Here is an 18564-nt window from a genome sequence, read left to right on the forward strand (position 1 = left end):
GAACGGGGGGAGATGCCACTAGCGAGTCCCAGGAGGGGCTTGGCAGGGGTTAACAGCGCGACCGGCCAATGTGGGCACGCCGCCGGGGAGCGGGCGGCCGCCGGGCAGCGCGGAGCGGGGCGCTTCCTGAGGCGAGCCGGGCGCGGGAGGGCAGCGCGGCCCCCAGGGCACGCCGGGGGAGCCCGGCCGGCGGCCGCACGGTCGCGGGGCGGGGGCGCCCGCGGGCCAGGCCCCGGGACGGGCGGGCCGCGCGGGGCCAGGCGAGGACAGGGGCCGGGCGGCGGCGGGGAAGGTGCCGGGCGAGGAGGCGGGTGCCGGCAGGGTGCCCGGCCGGGGGAGCCGGGCGGGACGGGCGCGCACGAGGTGCCCGGCGGGACGGGGCACGGCGGCGGCGGCGATACTCACTAGGGGTCGTTGGTGAAGCGGGGGCTCCGCGGGGGCTGGTAGCCGTACAGGTGACAGTAGAGCACATCGAAGCAGAAGCAGCACATCTCGGCCGACACCACCATCTTCCTGCAGCCGGGCCCGCCGGAGCCGGCGCCGGGGGAGGAGAGCAGCGAGGCGGCCGGCGGGGAGAGGCCGGCGGGGCCCCCGCCGCAGCTGGGCGGCAGCGGAGGGGAGAGGGCACAGCCGGCGGCGCCCCCCGCCAGCCCCCCAAGGCCGTTGAGGCGGGGGCCCCCTGGCGGGGGCAGCGCCCCCGGCTCGCCCCCCGCCGCCGCCGCCCCGCCGCAGTGGGAGCCGCTGCCGCCACCTCCCGGGCCGGCCGAGCCCGAGGGAGGGGAACTGGAGAGTTTCTGCTTCTTCACCCCGCAGCAACCCGCCGCCATCTTGGAGCTGTCTCCCCCCACGCAGCGCTTCCGACCCATGGCGGGGGGGCCGGCCAACCGGCCGGGGGACGTGCGGCAGCCCGCTCCGCCTCCTGCCGGGCCCGCTCCGCCTGCAACGGGGAGGGGGCGGGAGGGTAGGCGGCGGGAAAGGGGGAAGAATGAATGAGGAGCAGGAGGGAGAGGAAGATGGGGAGGGGGGGGAGAGACAGAGAGAGCTGCGTTAGAGCGACTCAGTGAGTGGCCCCAGCTGACAGGGCCGGGGCTGAGGGGGCAGCGCGGCCCGCAGGTGTGGCGGCCACGGCGGGGCCTGGCGGCCTTTCCCCTCCCCTCCACACGATGAACCACCCCTCGCCTTCCCCCCGTGCTTTTTCTCCTCCTTCTGCCAGGGAAGTGGAGCAACTCCACCCCGCGTGCTAAAAAAAAAATAAAATAAAAATAAACCCACAAACCCGAGCTCCGCAGGAGTCGCACGGCAGAAGCAAAGCTCTTGAGATGGTTAAAAACACCACGCTAAATAATTCAAGTGACCCGAGATGCCTTTCTCTTGGGAAGAGAAGGGAGGGGGGGAAAGAGAAGCGAGGGGCTGTGTTGGAGTCGGCAGGCTGGGAGCTTGCAGAGAGTGCTTGGATGCACCTATTAAACATGCAACTGTGATGGCTAAAAGCCACGGGCACTCTCCATATATTTTTTTTTTTTTTAATTACAGCTTTGGCAATTACTTCACATCCAATAAGTAGCGGCTCAGAGCGTAGGCCCTCAGCAACGGGGCAACTGTGACCCTGTGAGACCACCGCCCTCAGTGCCTGCAGCCCAGGATTCCTCATGGCGAGACCTCTAGGGAAGGGAAGTCCAGAGGGAAAAGGATGTGAGTTCCTGCAGTGCTCCAGATATCTAAAATTATCTTAACAAGCTACCGGGGTGGAAGGGAAAATGTGTTTTATATCAGCCTCACATATAGATATATCTGAATTTATGGAGAGACTTGCAAATGGCCATAAAGTACTTCAAAAGCGGTGTGTATGTATATTTAGAAAATAACACCTCACTCGTCAGTGTTATGCAGCCATCTCTGGCACGGGATGTAACAGCTGTTTAACATAGAATGGCAACACTACAATATCAAGGAGTGAGGACTGCCACATAGAGTTAAATAACATTGCAAGTTTAGAGAGACAGCCAGTCATTATCCAAGCTAAACTGCACTCTACAGAAAGTTTTCAGTCACAAGCTACTTAGAGACTCAGTTTTACATTTCTCGTTGGAAATGGTGTCTCCAGCATCCTCATGGTCTTAATTTTGTCTGGATCTTGAACTATCCTGGATTTGAAGAGAAAATTGCCAGTTACTAGAGCTCTACTACTAATGGGTTAAAAAGCCCTTTGAGAGTTTCTGTCCAGATACTGGCCTAAACTTTACTTGCTTTGTGAATCATAGCCTGAGGTGAAACAGCTGCAGGGAATAACAGCAAACAGAAAGGAGAAGAATTAGATGGTGTAAAGCAGCCTTTTCCATTTTTAAACGTAATGTTTATGTTTGGAGCTGGAGAATACTTGAGAAGGGAACCCAGTTCCTTCCCTCCAACAACTTTCAAGTTTCTTTCAAAACAAAGGCAGTGTTTTCCACTTACAGGATTCATTTGTTTTAAATCAGTTAGCAGTGACACCTTCTGTTGCTTTTGGGAAAATAGTTTCTCCAGGTATTGAGTTCTGGCTTTTTTTTTTCTTTTTTTTTTTTACCATCGTACATTATTTAACGCCAACATTTATAAAAATATCAAGTAATTGCAAAAGCTTATGCTACAGACACTAATATAAATCGTTCACTCCACTGGTACAGAGATTTGTAAGGTTCAGTGTCAGTCTCAGAGCTAGGACTGATATCCTTATGCAGTATCAAGACTACTGATAGTGCACAGTGATCACTTTTTGATTAAATATGGTATTGCAATGGTCCCTAAATAAAAAGGTAAATTATTCATTAAAAAAATTACTTTTTGCACCTCTGCAGATGTTCTTTGCTGTATTTGCCTACAGTTGTGCTCCTGTTTTTCCTCAGTGCAATATGTATACCAAATCTCTTTTTTGCAAATATACAAACACAACTGGAAATTATTGTTTAGAGTTATCAGGAAGACACAATTGTATTATCAAATATTTTTGTCAGTGTCTTGAAGTGGAGAGAACTGCAGATTCACAAAGCATTTTTCATAGCTCAATGGAAAATTTCCATTTATATTTGAAGAAGAGTTTATTCTTTGGATAAAATGGCTTCAGTTAACTGCAACATCTGTTTCATTGGCCCTTTGCTTCAGTTAAGTCTCAAGGACCTTTACATTTCTTATTACAAGGAACCCTGAATGTGTTTGGTTCCTTCATGTATATAGTACTTCTATATTTTACTAACTTTAGCAGATTTTCTCCTGTTGGTTGATGACTGTGCTGTGCCTCATATGCAGTCATATGTACTGAGTGAACTCAGTATAAAACCCAAACTCTTTTAGTAGTATGAACTGAGTCAGTATGGTAGTGCAATTAAATCAGTTTAATTTAGGTGTGACGTAGCTCTCCTTTCTGACTCCAGCTGTTGAGCACAATTGCTCAGCTCATGTTCTAAAGCCCTAGTGATTTTAGAATTGCCACTCGTTACAAGTGAGAGGTTGAAATTAATTTTTTAATTAAAAATCACAAGCCATGATTCTTGAAAAGACCTGTTAGAGAAATGATGATAAGAAAAATAGAACCATTTGCAGAAGGATACTTCTCAGTGATCCAAAGCTGCTCTGAAGGATTGCCCTTCTTAAACAAAAAAACCCAGAATGGCTAGTGTCTGGGGGAAATGGTGTCCTAACAGACGTGATCCAATTCCTTTTGAATCCGAGGTAAAATTTGCACTGACTGTAGTAGAAGTCAGATTGTTCTCAAGTAGGCCAAAAAATGATTTATGTTCTCAGTATCTTACAATCTAATTACAAGACAAGAACAACCAGAACAATGAAACAATAAGCCAAAATTGGGCTGCATCGGTAAGCAGGAGTGATATAATCCTTGCCTTATTAGTATCAATTCTTTTAATAGGCACTGTGACAGGTGAGGGATTTAAAAGGGTACTTAAAATAGCACATTTAGGCTGTGGTTCCATGTGCATTTCTGCAGTAGTAGTAATGCTGGTTTAAGCAGCTCTACCTCAGCTAATTGTTCTCTTTCCTGTCCCACCCATTCTGTTGTGTTCATGCAGCTGTTTGCGCAGATGTGAGGCAGAAGATCAAGCTGAAAAACAATTATTCTTTTCCCTCGATTATTTTTCAGCCAAATCAGTTCTCCAGTCTGGTTTATCAGAGGGCTGCACAAAAATCTGTGTGGGCCTAGTGGAGGGGCTATTCAAAATTGATAATTAATAGCCTTGGGCAGTTTAAACAGTACTGGTGAAAAATGAGAAGATGAACCCAAAAGTGGCATTGCATATATTTATGGGGAAACTGTCAGAAATCACAGAAGTGTTTGAATTTTAAACAGTAAGTGAAGAAAGCCAGTTGAGAAAAGATATGAAAGGGGTGGATAAAGGGTCTTGAAGGTGAAGGAAAGTAGTTGATGCTTGAGACTGTAGAAAAGTCAGAGCTACGGAATGAAAGAAAGCCCTCTTTTCAAAATATATCATTTTCCACTTTCTTAGAACTAAAGGAAACATTATACCACAGTTAATTCTGTAAAAACCAAACTCCAAAAATTGAACAGTGTAAACAGCTAGTATCTCTATGACGTTGTTAGTTATTATTCTAGTTAGTTATTATTCTAGAGAAGAGTCTGTACTTACATCTCCCAAAATTCAAAGGTTAAATTCTATCTTTGTGTCTTCCCACCATAATGATCTTTTTTGGATGGGCCAGCCATAAAACTGGAAGATTTACATGCTGAGAATTCCTTTGGTCTGAGGAATTTCTACCCATTGTGGAGACAGTCTAGGCAACTCTTCCCTTGCCCTGCAGCCTACAAGGCATTATGGGTGTAGCTGGGAAGAAAGTGAGTTTGCCTGTATTACTTTCTCACATTATTCCCAAACTGGTCTATCACACTCTTGAGGCTCATGTGAGTTTTCCTCAGTATATTCTGCTTAGACAGAATGGTTACTGTTCTTCAGTGTTCTCCCTGTCTCAGCTGTCCCCAGGAGAAATTAGATGCAGCTCTGAATCTAGGCCAGAAAGTGTGCACAAAATCCAATAAAGTTAATGAAAGTTAACTCGCACATGTCTGAGAGCAGTAATTGTTCCTATCAGTTAGAGGCCGTATCCTGCTATTGTTTCATATATCAAGCCCCTATTGAAGTCTCTTCTAAAAAATCTTGTACAAAAAGTCATCTCAGGATGTGATACCAGCCAGCAGACAAAAGGTCCTCACATGTTGTGTTACTGGAATCCTGGCCCTGTTTCATATTTTGAGCTATGTTATAATTTCACCATACTGTGAATCCAATCTGTGTTATTTTAAAATTAACATTGTTTTACAGACATTTTTCACTCTTACGCAAATTTAGGGTTTGGTCCTGTTAAACCATCTGTGCATGGAGCTTGCACTGCAAAACTGGGCATGGGTTTGTTAAAAAAAACACACACCACAAAACACCCAAAACAAACAAAAACCCCACCATGTATTCTAAAATGTTATTTGTCAAACTAAATATCTAGGACTGGGCAGTTTACTAACTAGAGATAAAAACATTAAATGTGTCAATGGAGTCAGAAAAGATTTAATTAAAAACCTAGGGATCAAAGCACTTGCAATAAATGAAAGGTGAGACTAGTAGTAGCTTTTTAATGGAATTCTTTTCACTTAATTCTGTGAGCTGGAATGTTATTGCATTATGTTAATGCAATATCCTCTCCTTTTGGAATGTATTTTTCCATTGTACAGTGATAAAAGAAGATGTAGCTTACATAGCTATATTCTCAGTATAAATTCACCATGGTTTCGTTGAGGTCAGTGGAGCTACAGTGATTTATGCTAGCTGATACATTAATAATAAGCCTTAGGACATATTTTTTTTGACATGGCTGTTTGTAGTTGGTCTCCTTCACAAAATGTTTTCTACTACTGTAGGGCAACCATATGTATTAATAGACTTTCTCATTTCTGAAGAGTCTGCAGTGCTAGGTTTAAGAGTTTTAAGTTAAATTTAGGACACAACAATTGAGGTGTATTAGGAAAAAATGTAACCATTAATTTTCAAATGAATGAGTAAATTAGGAGGATAGAATGCAATTGCTGAGAATTGAAATCTGATCAGGACACCATGGTTACATGCCTGTTTGTTTGTGAGAATTGCACTAGATCTTTAACCATCCCAAGTGGTCAGCACTTGATTTTATGTCTCACCTAAAAACACCAAAATGAAATTTTCATGTAAATTTAGTTAATGCAAGGAGCAGAAATTTCAGAAAAGAGGGGAATGTTAGCAATGTTAATTGATTGTTAACAATGTTAATTGATTAGGATTACAGAAATGGTCCCATGTAATTAAGCTAACAGGCATAAATTTTGATCGTCCTTTTGATGTAAGATTGTGTTGAGCATCCTTTTTCAGATGTTATTTAATTTTCTTGTGAAATGATTTAATTTCTTCTGGCTGCTGCTTTTGCTATCTTTTTGCACGTTACCTAGCTTTCAGTGTGAATGAATTCCACCTCCATTTCTCTAATGGCCCGGTCTTAGCTTAGGTTCATGCTCCCTTGCTGTGGTATTTTACACTGCTCAGACAGCATTGAAGTTGTCATCTCTCTATTCCTTTCAGAGAAATGAGATATACTGTTCTTTCCTCCAAAGACTGAAGAACTTTTTGCTTTAATCTTTGTGAGCAGCAAAAAATCAGTCAATCCTTCTACTTGCCCTTTACCTTTCTCACTTCTATAAAAGAACCTGTTAATCTTAAGATGGCCAAGAACTGCTTCCACTGTTCCAGATGGGAACATCTAATCCCTTTATATTGATGTTTTTAGTCATGCCTCATGAAATATTTTGGTTATTGTTTTAAAAGAATGTTCATTAGCTGTAGTAGACTATTGCAGCTTATGAAAATATGCATGTCAGTCATAAGTATTTTTCTTCTTCAGTATTGTAACATATTATTCTGTTGAATGTATTTTTTTCCTTTTTCCCTAGAAGTATTAACATTCTTTATACTTAATGCCTAAATTACTTAACCTTATATCTTCCAGTGCTTCTGATCAGTATATGTCACCCTGAATGTCATGTCGATCCTCCTTTCTGTGACTAGTTTTATAAAATCACCATTTATATCACTTTGGTGCACTTAATCCTTCTCTTTTTCTGCTGACAACTGCCAGTGTTTTGCCATAAAGGTGCTGGTGCTTCAGCACTATCAACCTGTAACTGCTAAAAGCACTGAATACAGTGTCTTAAAAGAGCCTAGAGATATTAATAGAATGATAATTAATATCAGATGTTACCCTTTGTGGCAAAAAGCCAGCAGAGCTCCAGCAAAACCTTTCTCATTGCAGTTGTTACTTTCATCATTGGCAATTTGTGAGTGCAGCCCCAGGAAGGCTGATCCTCACGGCACTTTGGAGTCACCTCTCACCCTCACCCCTATTTGCTTTCACATATTCAGTCCTGCAGATTCTTTTTTTTTCTTTTGGGTGCAGTAGCAAAAGCCAAACAGCTTATGTACACCACATCCATAACTCTTTATTGTATCCATAAGGCTTTAGAGGAGACTAGCAAGCCTGAACCCTAAGTCCTGCAAGCTTCTGAATAAAATTGCATCTGTGGGAATTGGTAGCATTTGGTACCTCACTTATTCATAGTTACTTATTCATGTTTTATTGCTTCCTTTCTGTGGAATTTGTGTTCTCCAGCATAATATTTTCTAATGTACTTTCTATTGCAAAAGTCAATTCTCCTTTCAGACATGTATAAATCAAATTACTCCAATGAAGTCAATAGAATTTCACCATTATAGAATGATGAGTTCAAAACCAGGCCTTGTAAACCTGTAGGTCCCCTTGTAAATTGATGAATGATTTGTCTGTTCCTAGGTCTCCAGAGCTATCCTCTGCTTTCAGAGAAAGGTGTATTTATATAGATACACATCCATGCACACACAAATTCCATTAAACAAAATTGTATGTCTTCTCATTCTTCTTATCTCCCACACTTGTGTTCTCACACTAGGGAAGGGCCATCAGGCTTCCTCCTGGTGGTGATAATTTTTGTCAATTAATGTAAAAAATAAATACGTTGCATTCATTTTGAATAACAAGCTGCTGATAAACATGCAAGCTTCAACAAAGTTTCGCCCAATTCTTGGCATAGTAGTGTTAGCCCTCTTGTGCACTCTTTCTTTCATTTGCTATTTCTGATATCCCTATATTTACATTATCTATATAACTCAGTCCCTCCTATCTGACATTACAGCAATTAAAGACAGAACTTTTGTTTTTAACATGATCATTATTTAAACAATGTTAAAAGTATTTTAAAAGAGTAAAGTAAATAGTATTTCTTCAATTATGAAAGAAGTCATAGCATTCAGGAAGCACTGTTGCTTATTATGTTTTTCTGCTAACTGTTATAAAACGTGAAGTTACAGTCTATAACGTAGAAATATCTGTGATCATCAAGACTCGCATCTGAGCTTTGGTTTGCATGCTTGTTTTTCTCAATGGTTTCTTCATGGTTAATATTCTAATAACCCACTGACTGCCAGAGATTGCACAGGGGTAACATATTTTGATTTAAACACTATACAATTTATTTGTGTATTTTAAAGTAGAACTATAAATATATTAATCTAGTAGTTCCAATTACAAATGGGATTCTGTATTTGTTACCTTCTCCTTTGAAAATGCATCTTTATAATAATTCATTCATTTTGGTTAGCATTTCTAAAGAGCATTTCATGATTGGAAGAGTCATTGTGACATACTTGAGGAGAAGCCTAGCACAGCATGTCAGATCTAAGGAACTGTTGCTGAAATATGTCAGGGCTCTCATTTCATGGAGTAAGTCCTTACAGCTAGCATTCAGTTTAGATTAGGGATTTAGAAGAAAACTGAAAATAATTTCCTAAAAAACCCTCATGTTTTTAACTTTCTGGGGAAAAAAAATCAAAGTCTGAATTCTCTATTTTTCTATTGCTTAGTTGGTGTTTGTTTTCACAGGCCAAAGTCCCACTGTCCGGTGTCATCACATTCAAATCCTGCGGTGACCTGTAAGTATCTCACCTCTAAATTTTCTATTGCAATAGAACAGCTGCATGAAAACTGTTGTGATCACCTCATGAATACTGAAAATGTGTCTTTCATTGAACTATCATTAGGCATTATATATTGGGGTACAATTTGTTGTCTTATGTTAAATGCGTGTAGTTCAAGCATATATGCTTATAGTATAATACATCTACATTTTAAAATACTAGCTCATGATAATCTCATTCATTGCATCTTAAATGGACAACTCACAGCTTATCAAATCTACTTCTGTTTCTAAAGGTACCCTTACTTTAAACCTAGTTCTTTACCTGGTTAAATCAAAACTGAAAGTTCTCAAAGAAAAATATTACATTTGCCCTTTGATGAACAATTACCAAGTGTTACATGTTCAGAATAAAAAATGGATAGCATTTTATTTTATGAGTCCACTAACTAATACTGAATTAGAATAAAACTCCTGTGGGAACACATTTGACATTCACATGAATAACAGATGAGTTCATTATGATCCCCTGCTTATAAAAAGAATGGCAAATGAATTCATAATTATTAAGCATTTAAAAATAACACATTCCCCCAAAAGATAGAATTCTGCATTAAATACCCGTCTGTAGTTCAGCTGCAGGGCTTTGAAGAACCTGAAATGAAATGATAGCACAGCATATAGCTGAAACTGAATGGCAGACTGATGATTTGGTCATTTGCCACATTCTTTAACTGCTTGGTAGCCAAAGTAATGAAGATTCATATTCTATTTAATGCATTTGAATTAATTCTGAAATTTTTAGATTAATCTTGCTTCCAAAGCAGAGAATACAGATTAGATATATGGTGCATGAAAGGATTATGCTGAGTGTATGTATAAAGAGGAGGATTACAGCACATATGGCTACTGACATGTACTTACGTTATAAGTGCCTGTGGGCATCTCATTTGAAATATATATTAGAGCTGAATTTTGTAGGGCTTTTTGTTGGTGGTTATGTGGTTGTATATGCAACAAATACCGTTCAGGACAGTTATTTTGCTAGGAGTGACATTCTCAAATACTTGCCAAGCTGTCACATTAGCATACTGCTGACAGCCTGGCAGGAGACAGCTCTTCTGTGAATTGTAGCCTCTGCCCTGTGGTGACACTAAGAGCACAAGGGTCCCAAAGGTTGCCTTGTCTGCCAGACAGAGAGGGTAAGTAAGAGATACTGAGAACAAAGTTCAAAGAACGACACAGAGGACTTGCAGAGGAGGAGAAGGGGGGATAAGGAAAATCCTGTTCTTTGAACTACTGGCACCAAGGACGTAAACAGAAAAGGGATCAAGAGTAGATCAAATTAAGGTTGTTCTAAGTGCTGTCAGCACCTAAAGAGATGAAGAATTCTCTTCTCCCCAAATCTTACATGTGATCTTGATAGCCTTTATGGAGGTGAAGAATATTAGGATTTTCTGTATGAATTCTGACCCCATGGGTAGCCCTCCTTGGTTATCCCAGAAATAGAGAAATAATACCATGTGTGACTTCTGTATTACTTTCCCCAGTATAGAGGTAAGAAGATATGTCAAAGATGTTTTGTGCTTATAGATTTTTAAAGTCACATCGCTAGCACGTTTCCCCAAGTTCCCTTCTCCTTAGCAGCAGCCCAGGCTCTAACTCAGCTATGTTGCCATCAACTGTGTTGTCATGCTGATATCAGGAAGAAAAGAAGCCGTGTCAAATGTGATCATATTTGTATTTTACTCAGAGGTCTGAAGCTGCAGTGCATCATGAGGTGGACTCCATGACCAACCTAGGCTGTGTGCTTGAGAAAAAGGGCTGTAAAAACAAAAAATGCAGAGCAGGGAGGAAGTAAAGAGGAAAGGGTCTCAGGATTGTGGAGGGTGTGGGCCGTGCTGTACAGTCATGAAAAGCATCATGAAGACTAGAAATATATTAAACAAAACAGAATTCTGTAACATAATAGTACACTTCTCTAGTTCTACTTATAGAGTTGTCACTACTAGGGAAAATAAATCAAAATATCAGAAAAGCCATTTGTGATATACAAACTTTGTGGAATTGTTTGAGAAACTGTTAAATGAAGATAAAATTATTTCTTTCTGCTTTGGAACAAGAATCACCAGATGAGATTTAGAAGTTGCATAGCTGCCAGCAGAAGAATATGATTTATGCGCTGCTGAATTACATTGCTTTTAATTTTAAAAGTCTGTTGGCACTATCTGATTGAACTTCTGATGTGATCTAGGTGGGTAGAGTTGGGATGTATGTCCAGACATCTAGGGCTGAGCTGATGCCTCAGAGGGAGGTGAAAAATGCCCAAACCTAAATCCAACAGATAAAAACTAATTGTGCATCAGGGAAGCTAACTCTTTCCTGAGTCCTGTGGATTGCTGGCTGAAGTATGTGGTTTGATTACAATTATTGCCTTAATGCAGAGTTTCAATTCTTATGGGCCCCATGAGGACGATGCAGGAAACCTGTTCTATTTGTGATATATGAAGTGAGTGGTATGAACTGTTGTATTGATACATTTACAGATTCCAAGACCAAGGAGGTAATAAAAGCCATTTGTGCTAACTATCCTACATACACCTTTTTTCCCTCTGAAAGATAAATTAGAAGTTTGGAGGTTTGTTTTGGATTTTTTTTGCAAAGGTGATACATTATGAATGCATTTCTTATGAAACTTTTAAAGTTTCTATTTTAAAACATTTAACATCTATTGGAAAGATAGTTACTTGTTTATACAGCACTTAATATTACAATGTCAATACTCGAGGTAATTGTTATTATAAACAATTGCACAGGAAGAGAAATGCTGTGATAACTGTCCAGCTGATGACAATGGAACATGTTTGTACTTTTTACTTATGAAAATCTGATGGCATTGTCTTACTATAACCACTTAGAAGTTAGGACATCAAAAGACAGTCTACTTTAAAAACGTTGGGTAAGTCACTAAAGTCAACATCACGTCATCTCTGGTCATCAGTGTCCCAACCATATGTTCCCTCAGCAAAGCCACTGCTGGTCATCACCAACATCAGTGTGCAAAAAATTATCATGAGAAACATTATCAGGTAGTTTTCTGTTCATTAGCAAGGCATTAGATTGCAAGTAAATTATTCCAATGTTTGCTTTTAATTTGCTAGATAAAACAGGGTGGCCTGTTGCATCAGTTTTCTGTGGAAAAAAGGGAATCCACTCCGCAAAGCTTGTAGAAAGCTGTAAATTAGTTACATTTGACAAAATCAGACAACTGTAGTCACTAAGATTCCTTTTGGAAAGTTAGGAAAGGAAAAGTGGTAGAAAGGAATTAATACTTGGAATGGGTGAGTCCTGACTAAGAGAATCAGAGGAGGAGCCATCTCTGAGAAGGAAGGGCAAAATTCATACGAGATTTACTTCATTGTTTAAAGGAAACAGGTACCGTTGTGAGGAGATTTGAATAATTTATATTAGGATTAAAGTCTTGGCTTCAGAATGTGCTTACAATAAGACCAGTCTCAATCTGAGTCACCTCAATTTGTGATAGGTTGTCTTGCAGCAGATAGCAAAACATGTTTGTTCTAAATCTTATGAAACAATAATTATAGTAAGTAAAGGCAATTGGCAGTGATTGAAATACTAATAATACACTGCATTTCAAACATTTGTTTAAAGTGACCTCAGCCTGTTATTTTACTGCTAGAGAACAAACCTCTCTCAAATTGCATTTGTCTACCACTGAAATGTTCTGATAGTATACACTACCCAAATTAAGTCTAATTGCTAATAATTTATTCACCAGAAGGTTTGCTATTATCAGCTTTGTTTATGTAAAATGGAGATTAAAAAATAGTTCTCTTTCTTGCAAACTGCTGTGCAAATTTCATCTGCTTTTATTTGATGTCATTATCTCATAGGAATGATATGAGATTCCTCTCATAACAGTAAAAAAGATAACCGAATATAACATAGGACTCAATTTTTTTTTTATTTTAGTTGGCAGAACACTATTTACATGTGTTAAATCTGTAATATATGTTATAGTCTTTGTGTTCTAATTCCAAGTAATGTTGCCATAAAAATTCATGCCAAGAAAGGAATAAAGCTTGTGAGTATAATAATATGTGTATACCACGTATTTAGCAGAAAACATGTACAAAATTTTTTTTTTCTATTTTAAATTTTTTATTTTTGCATTACCCCATCTTATGCCCCAGTGCTTTTTGCTGCTCTGATTCAAAATGTCAAGAACTCCGAGATAGGTTCATTAGGAAAACATATATATGCACTGCATGTCTATACTTGTATTAAATAATGTAAAATCACATCTTAACTCTTGCGAACATGTGCTGTCTGAAATTTCAAAGTATGGGCTTGTGCTAAGAACTATTCTTTTTAGCTACTATTTTGATAATTATCTTTTTCTTTATAACATATCTCACTGATTCTCAATTGTATTTGTTTCAAAGGTTGGGGGGGGTGTCTCTTAAAATTAGTGGTATTTTTACTTAGAAAATTTAAAAGAAGAAAGAAGATAAAAAGCTCCTCATCATAAAGTTAAAGCTACTTGATGGCCTCTGGATGTAACTCCTTCCTTTTCCAGAGTGTTGTCCTTTCTCAGTTCTAGGGAACGCACAATATGCTACTCACAGCCAACAGACAAGATGAAGAGAATCCAATTATTTCCTTAACTCTGTAATTTAGGAACTATATTCACTAGATGATTAGAATTCAGCTATATAGATCATTACATTTATTATCATACAAATGCATTTAAATTTGTTATTTATGAGCTTGCTCATCACTGCTTGTTCATCAGTGCCACAGGAAAATGTAGTTTTAGTTTGTAATGAATTTATTCTTGCTTGCAAGCACTGGAAATGTGGTGCAGTGTTGGTATTTCGAACATGGCAAGAGAATTTTAAAATCCAAGTAATTTTTATTTTATTTTAGTAAGCTGCTTGGAAATGTTTGGTTTGGGTTTTTTTTAATTCTAGCAGCTTTTTACTGATTTTTCTTCTCTACCCATGAAAATTAAATGTAGAGGTTTAATGTTTTAGATCATGTTCTTTTGGGCAACTGAATACATGCCTCTACATGTTAAAAACTCAGTAAATACACTGCCTGTCTTCAAAGAAAAAGATCTGAGGAAATAGCCATTCCTCTTCCAGAGGTAATTTCACAGTTGTGGGGTTTTGTTTTGCTTTCCTGTTGTTGTTCTGCAGAGATAATTGGTTAGAGTTTTATCCAAGGATTTTAGAAATCAATGGAAAGGTCGTGGGCTTTGGATTGAGGTCTCGGGGATGGAAGAATATATTTGTCCCTGTGTCAGAGCCAGCCCAAAAAGGAGGGAGAAAGATCCCAGGTGTTCATGGTTCAACTATCCTGATCTCAGCACGGATTAGAGATGCTTAATGGCAGTATGCGAGTGAAAAACAGGGCATGAGATTCTCCCATAACCATCCCATTTTTCCATCATCATTATGCCAGGACAAGTGTGGAGTAGTAGATGCAGGAGCCAAATCCAAGAGTCTCCTTCCACTGGCAATCTGCAAGCGAAGTCTGGCTCGTACTGCCTGAGCCGTGCAAACTGGGTAGATGTGGTGCCTACCTGAGCAGAGAGCCAGCTCCTGGGTGCTTGGCCTGGGAAGAAATCCTTCCCACAGAGAACTGCATGAAGGGCTGCAGAAGGGCAGAGCTCCGCCTGCTGTTAAATTTCCTTTATTTTCAAACACTGTCAGAGTGGTACAAAGCAGTGCTGCATGTCTGTGCTTATGCAGACTTTGCTGCATAACTTGTAGTTGACTGGAGAGATAAAAATAATCCCTGACATAAATCAACTTCGTTCTGCCCCAGGACATAATTTAAATACCTTCTCCTGGGTGTTCTTCCCTCTTTATAAAAGCGGCAAGTTCTCTTTCTAGCCTTCACACTCTAATTGTAGAAAATGTTTAATGAGGGACTCTGCCATGGTGAGGGTAGAGCTACTGCTGCACAAGGATTCAAGCAACATCAACTAGGGATGCAGTGTCATGAAACGGAAACTTCGAATATTTCCTTTCCCAAGACTGTAGGGCCAAAATGCTGCTTGAATTTATCATAGACTCAGAGAATCCTTAAGGTTGGAAAAGACCTCTAAGATCATCAAGTCCAACCATTATGAATAGAGCCAGACAAAAATTTTGAATGGTTTTTAAATTCCTAGAGTAACAGAGGTTTGAAAGGACTGGGTCCATTTTTGGGATTATGTTGGAATAGTTTCAAGTGAAATGATAGGAAAAATATGAAAACATGTTCTCAGTTTTTAAAGGAAATATTTAAACATTCTTAAAATAAAACTTTTCATCTTTTGAAATTGAAATACCATTTTCCACTTCAAAATTAGTCTAAATAAAAAAAGTAATTTTTTTAACAATGGCATGAAATGTTTTATTTTTAATTAAATGTAGTATTTCAGGTTTACCCCAAATTAAAATTACTTGGTTTTTATTTTGTAAGAAAAAAAATATTCTATGTGAGCTGTATGTGAACTGAAGTTTCTGCTTGCTTCTTTCTGACTTTTTGGTTTGCTTATTGAACTGGAGAAAACTTCACTTGCTCAGCTCTATTTATGATATCTTCATGAGACGCTGCCCTGATAATTTTCAGGTGACTTGTGAAAAGATAATTGCTTACACCTCTGTTAGTGTATAAGGGCAATAGTTTCTCCTTGTGCTGTAGCAGTGTTAGACCTTGAGCCTTGCTGCCTTCTCTGCCTGTCCTGTATTCCTATTCTTTGGGAGGAAAATGTAGTGTGCGAGGATTTGTGATTTCAGCAGGCTACACATGAAAAGAAGGATCTTTTAGTTCTGATGTGATTGTGGGATACCTACTTAAAATATCATTAGCTCAGTATACACTGAGTAAAAGAGACTTCATCGGTCACAGATCTTTCCCTTATACTGTTTGTTCTTTCATATTCCTTGTTCTCTTGTCAGCCACCAGTTCATTTCAAATAAATACATTTACAATTTTCAGGTAAAGTTACAGAGCAGGAGATGAGAACTCTAGGTGCCCAGTCAGACACTCTCTTCTTCTCAGGCCGATCTGGGCAACTCAAAGGCTAAATCTGCAGATCTGGGGTTCTTCTCCCATTATTTTATTGACCCTATGTGGCTGACTTGGAAGGATCCTTCAGGAATTCAGAAGGTGTTTTGCTCAGTCATCACTGTCACTACAACACTGTGGACCTTTGGAAACTCAGAAAGCTGATAACAGTTTCTAAGGAAGGCTTAGCAGACCTTTTCTAAGGCAATGAAGTAGATAGTGAAATCAAGTGCTGCAGGTCTCCATTCAGAACACCACTTGAGCATGTATGTGACTACAAATTTATGTGTAGAATTCCTACCTCTCATATGGTAGTTGTTTCGGTGTTGTTGGGTTTTGAATTTTTTTTTTTAATGTATTTTAAAGAAAAGTTACTAGGATTGATCTAGTAGCTAAAATCTTCAGCAAGAGGGTGACACTATGGACAGTGAAAAACTATTACTAAGAGCTAGCCTCTGTAATCAAAACAGCTAATAAGAGTTTGCAATCTGAAGAGACAAAAATGAGCAAAAAGAGAGAGGAAGGGAGCACTGTCAGTGCAGTTTTACAGATGGAGAAGGGGCCAAGCCTTGATTCAGTAAAGTATGGAGGCAGAACCTGATTTTTAGCATTTCCAAATGTGTACATTTCAACATATTCTGTTTGAAACTGGCAATGCTTTATGCCTACGCATTTCTAATTTTAACTGTTCTGATTTTTTTTTTTTACTATCAAAGAGAGGGGCTTTTATAGTTTCTCTTCAAATTGATTTCTTAAATACAGCAGAACATCTCCATTCTCAGCACAACAGCAGATTTCCAGTTTTTGCATAGGTATGTGTGGGGGGGGGGTGTTCCCCAAATTTTACTGCAACTGTTCAAACTGCACACATCCAGCAGGAAGAGAAGCGGGGGGGGGAGGGACAGACTTACATACATTGACTGGATGTGCTGAATTTTCAATACAAAATAACAGTGTTATTGTGTTGCATCAAAGTAAGAGTCTTAGCCTGGAAGGGATATTTCATTGGCATTGAACTGAAAACATAGGCACAGTGCAATGGATCTTAAAATTGGCTGGACTGTTTCTGGATGCCTGCGTTGTTCAGTATTCATATGAAAATCCCTATACCCAACATAAGCAGAGTCATGGGATGAAACCTTTTCTCTATGGTATAACCTTTAAGATAGGTTCTCGTAGCCAGGCAGGAAATCGGAAGAATGGTACATCCAAGCTGTTCATCTTTGTCCAACGCTATGCTAGTAGTTTGGATTCCACGATACGGAGTATGAAGAAGTTTAGTCCTCGCATATGCCTTGACACACTCTAGTGGCAGAAACCTGCAGCGCCATTAGGCAATGGAGCCCAGTCGATTTCTTTTCTTTTTTTGACATGAAGGAATAGTTACAGTGGATGAAAATTTAGATGATCATTACTGAAAGTAACTTAGCAGTTCAGAAACTACAGTTCAAATCCTGTGCTTTTATAAAACTTGTATTACTTTTTATGTTTTAATATGTAAAATACTGATTCAGGGATTTCACTTGTTCGATATTTGTAGTTTTGAGCAACACACCCTGACCTGACCTGACTGAGTCATTGAGGTATGGCCACAATATTTATGCAATATATCAAAGTCAATAAACAGCACCTGTCCACAAGTCCTAGGCACTTATCCTTTGATGGTAATGGATACAGATCTTGGGCAACCTCATCTTTTAACCAAACATCATTAAATAGTAAATGAATAACCACATAAAAAAAGGTATTTATAGCTAAGCTCTAAACCCAGTGGTTTTGCTTATCAAACTAATCATAAATGATTCACTCTTTTGTCTTCTAAGAAGACATAATGGACCACTTGGCTGCCTCAGTTCTCTCTTCATTTTTCCCTTCATAGAGCTACTCTGGCAAAATCCCTCAGATAATAAAGTATCTAAAGATATGCTTTATCATCACAGCAATTTTAAAGATAGCCCAACCTATGGTGAAGTGTTTTCTCCAGGATCAACAACTTTTTGTTGCAATACTTTTGGTTTGGCTGTGGGGTACTGCTGATCCTCTAGCCCCACTACTGTTACAGTTTGGGTTGCAGTAGGGTGGAGTATCTTTTTGTGTTTTACTGCAAGTCACACACTAACATGACTAAAGTATTTCACATAGCACAACTCAAAATTTCCCTTCCTCAGGAAACTTTGCTGTTTTGAAACTCATTTGGTTGCATCACAATGAAAACAAAATCCCATTTCCTGCAAAACAAAAAAGTAGAAACATTTCATTCTGATTTAATGTTTGAATTTATTATTGTTGCTTACATAATCCAAGCAGCTCACACATATCTAAAGCTCTGCCTGTTCTTTCTTCCTCATTATTCTCTATTTTAGGGACTCGTCCTGTTCTTTCCTCAGCTTAACATCACCACAGGTTTCCTCTGTGGTAAACCTGTCTACTAGTCAGGATCATGGTCGGGG

At 39.6% G+C, this 18564-nt stretch overlaps 1 protein-coding gene across 2 annotated transcripts in view; it reads right to left on the reverse strand.

The window, feature by feature from the left end:
- Positions 1–18564, reverse strand: part of AMMECR1 (AMMECR nuclear protein 1) — a 102370-nt gene that overhangs the window by 75159 nt on the left and 8647 nt on the right. For both annotated transcript variants that reach the window (XM_054839408.1, XM_054839409.1), the window contains exon 2: positions 406–937. In XM_054839408.1, the coding sequence (XP_054695383.1) occupies positions 406–937 (532 nt within the window). The remainder of the gene's footprint in view (positions 1–405; positions 938–18564) is intronic.

The sequence above is a fragment of the Grus americana genome, chromosome 12 (assembly GCF_028858705.1).
Source record: "Grus americana isolate bGruAme1 chromosome 12, bGruAme1.mat, whole genome shotgun sequence".
NCBI lineage: Eukaryota > Metazoa > Chordata > Aves > Gruiformes > Gruidae > Grus > Grus americana.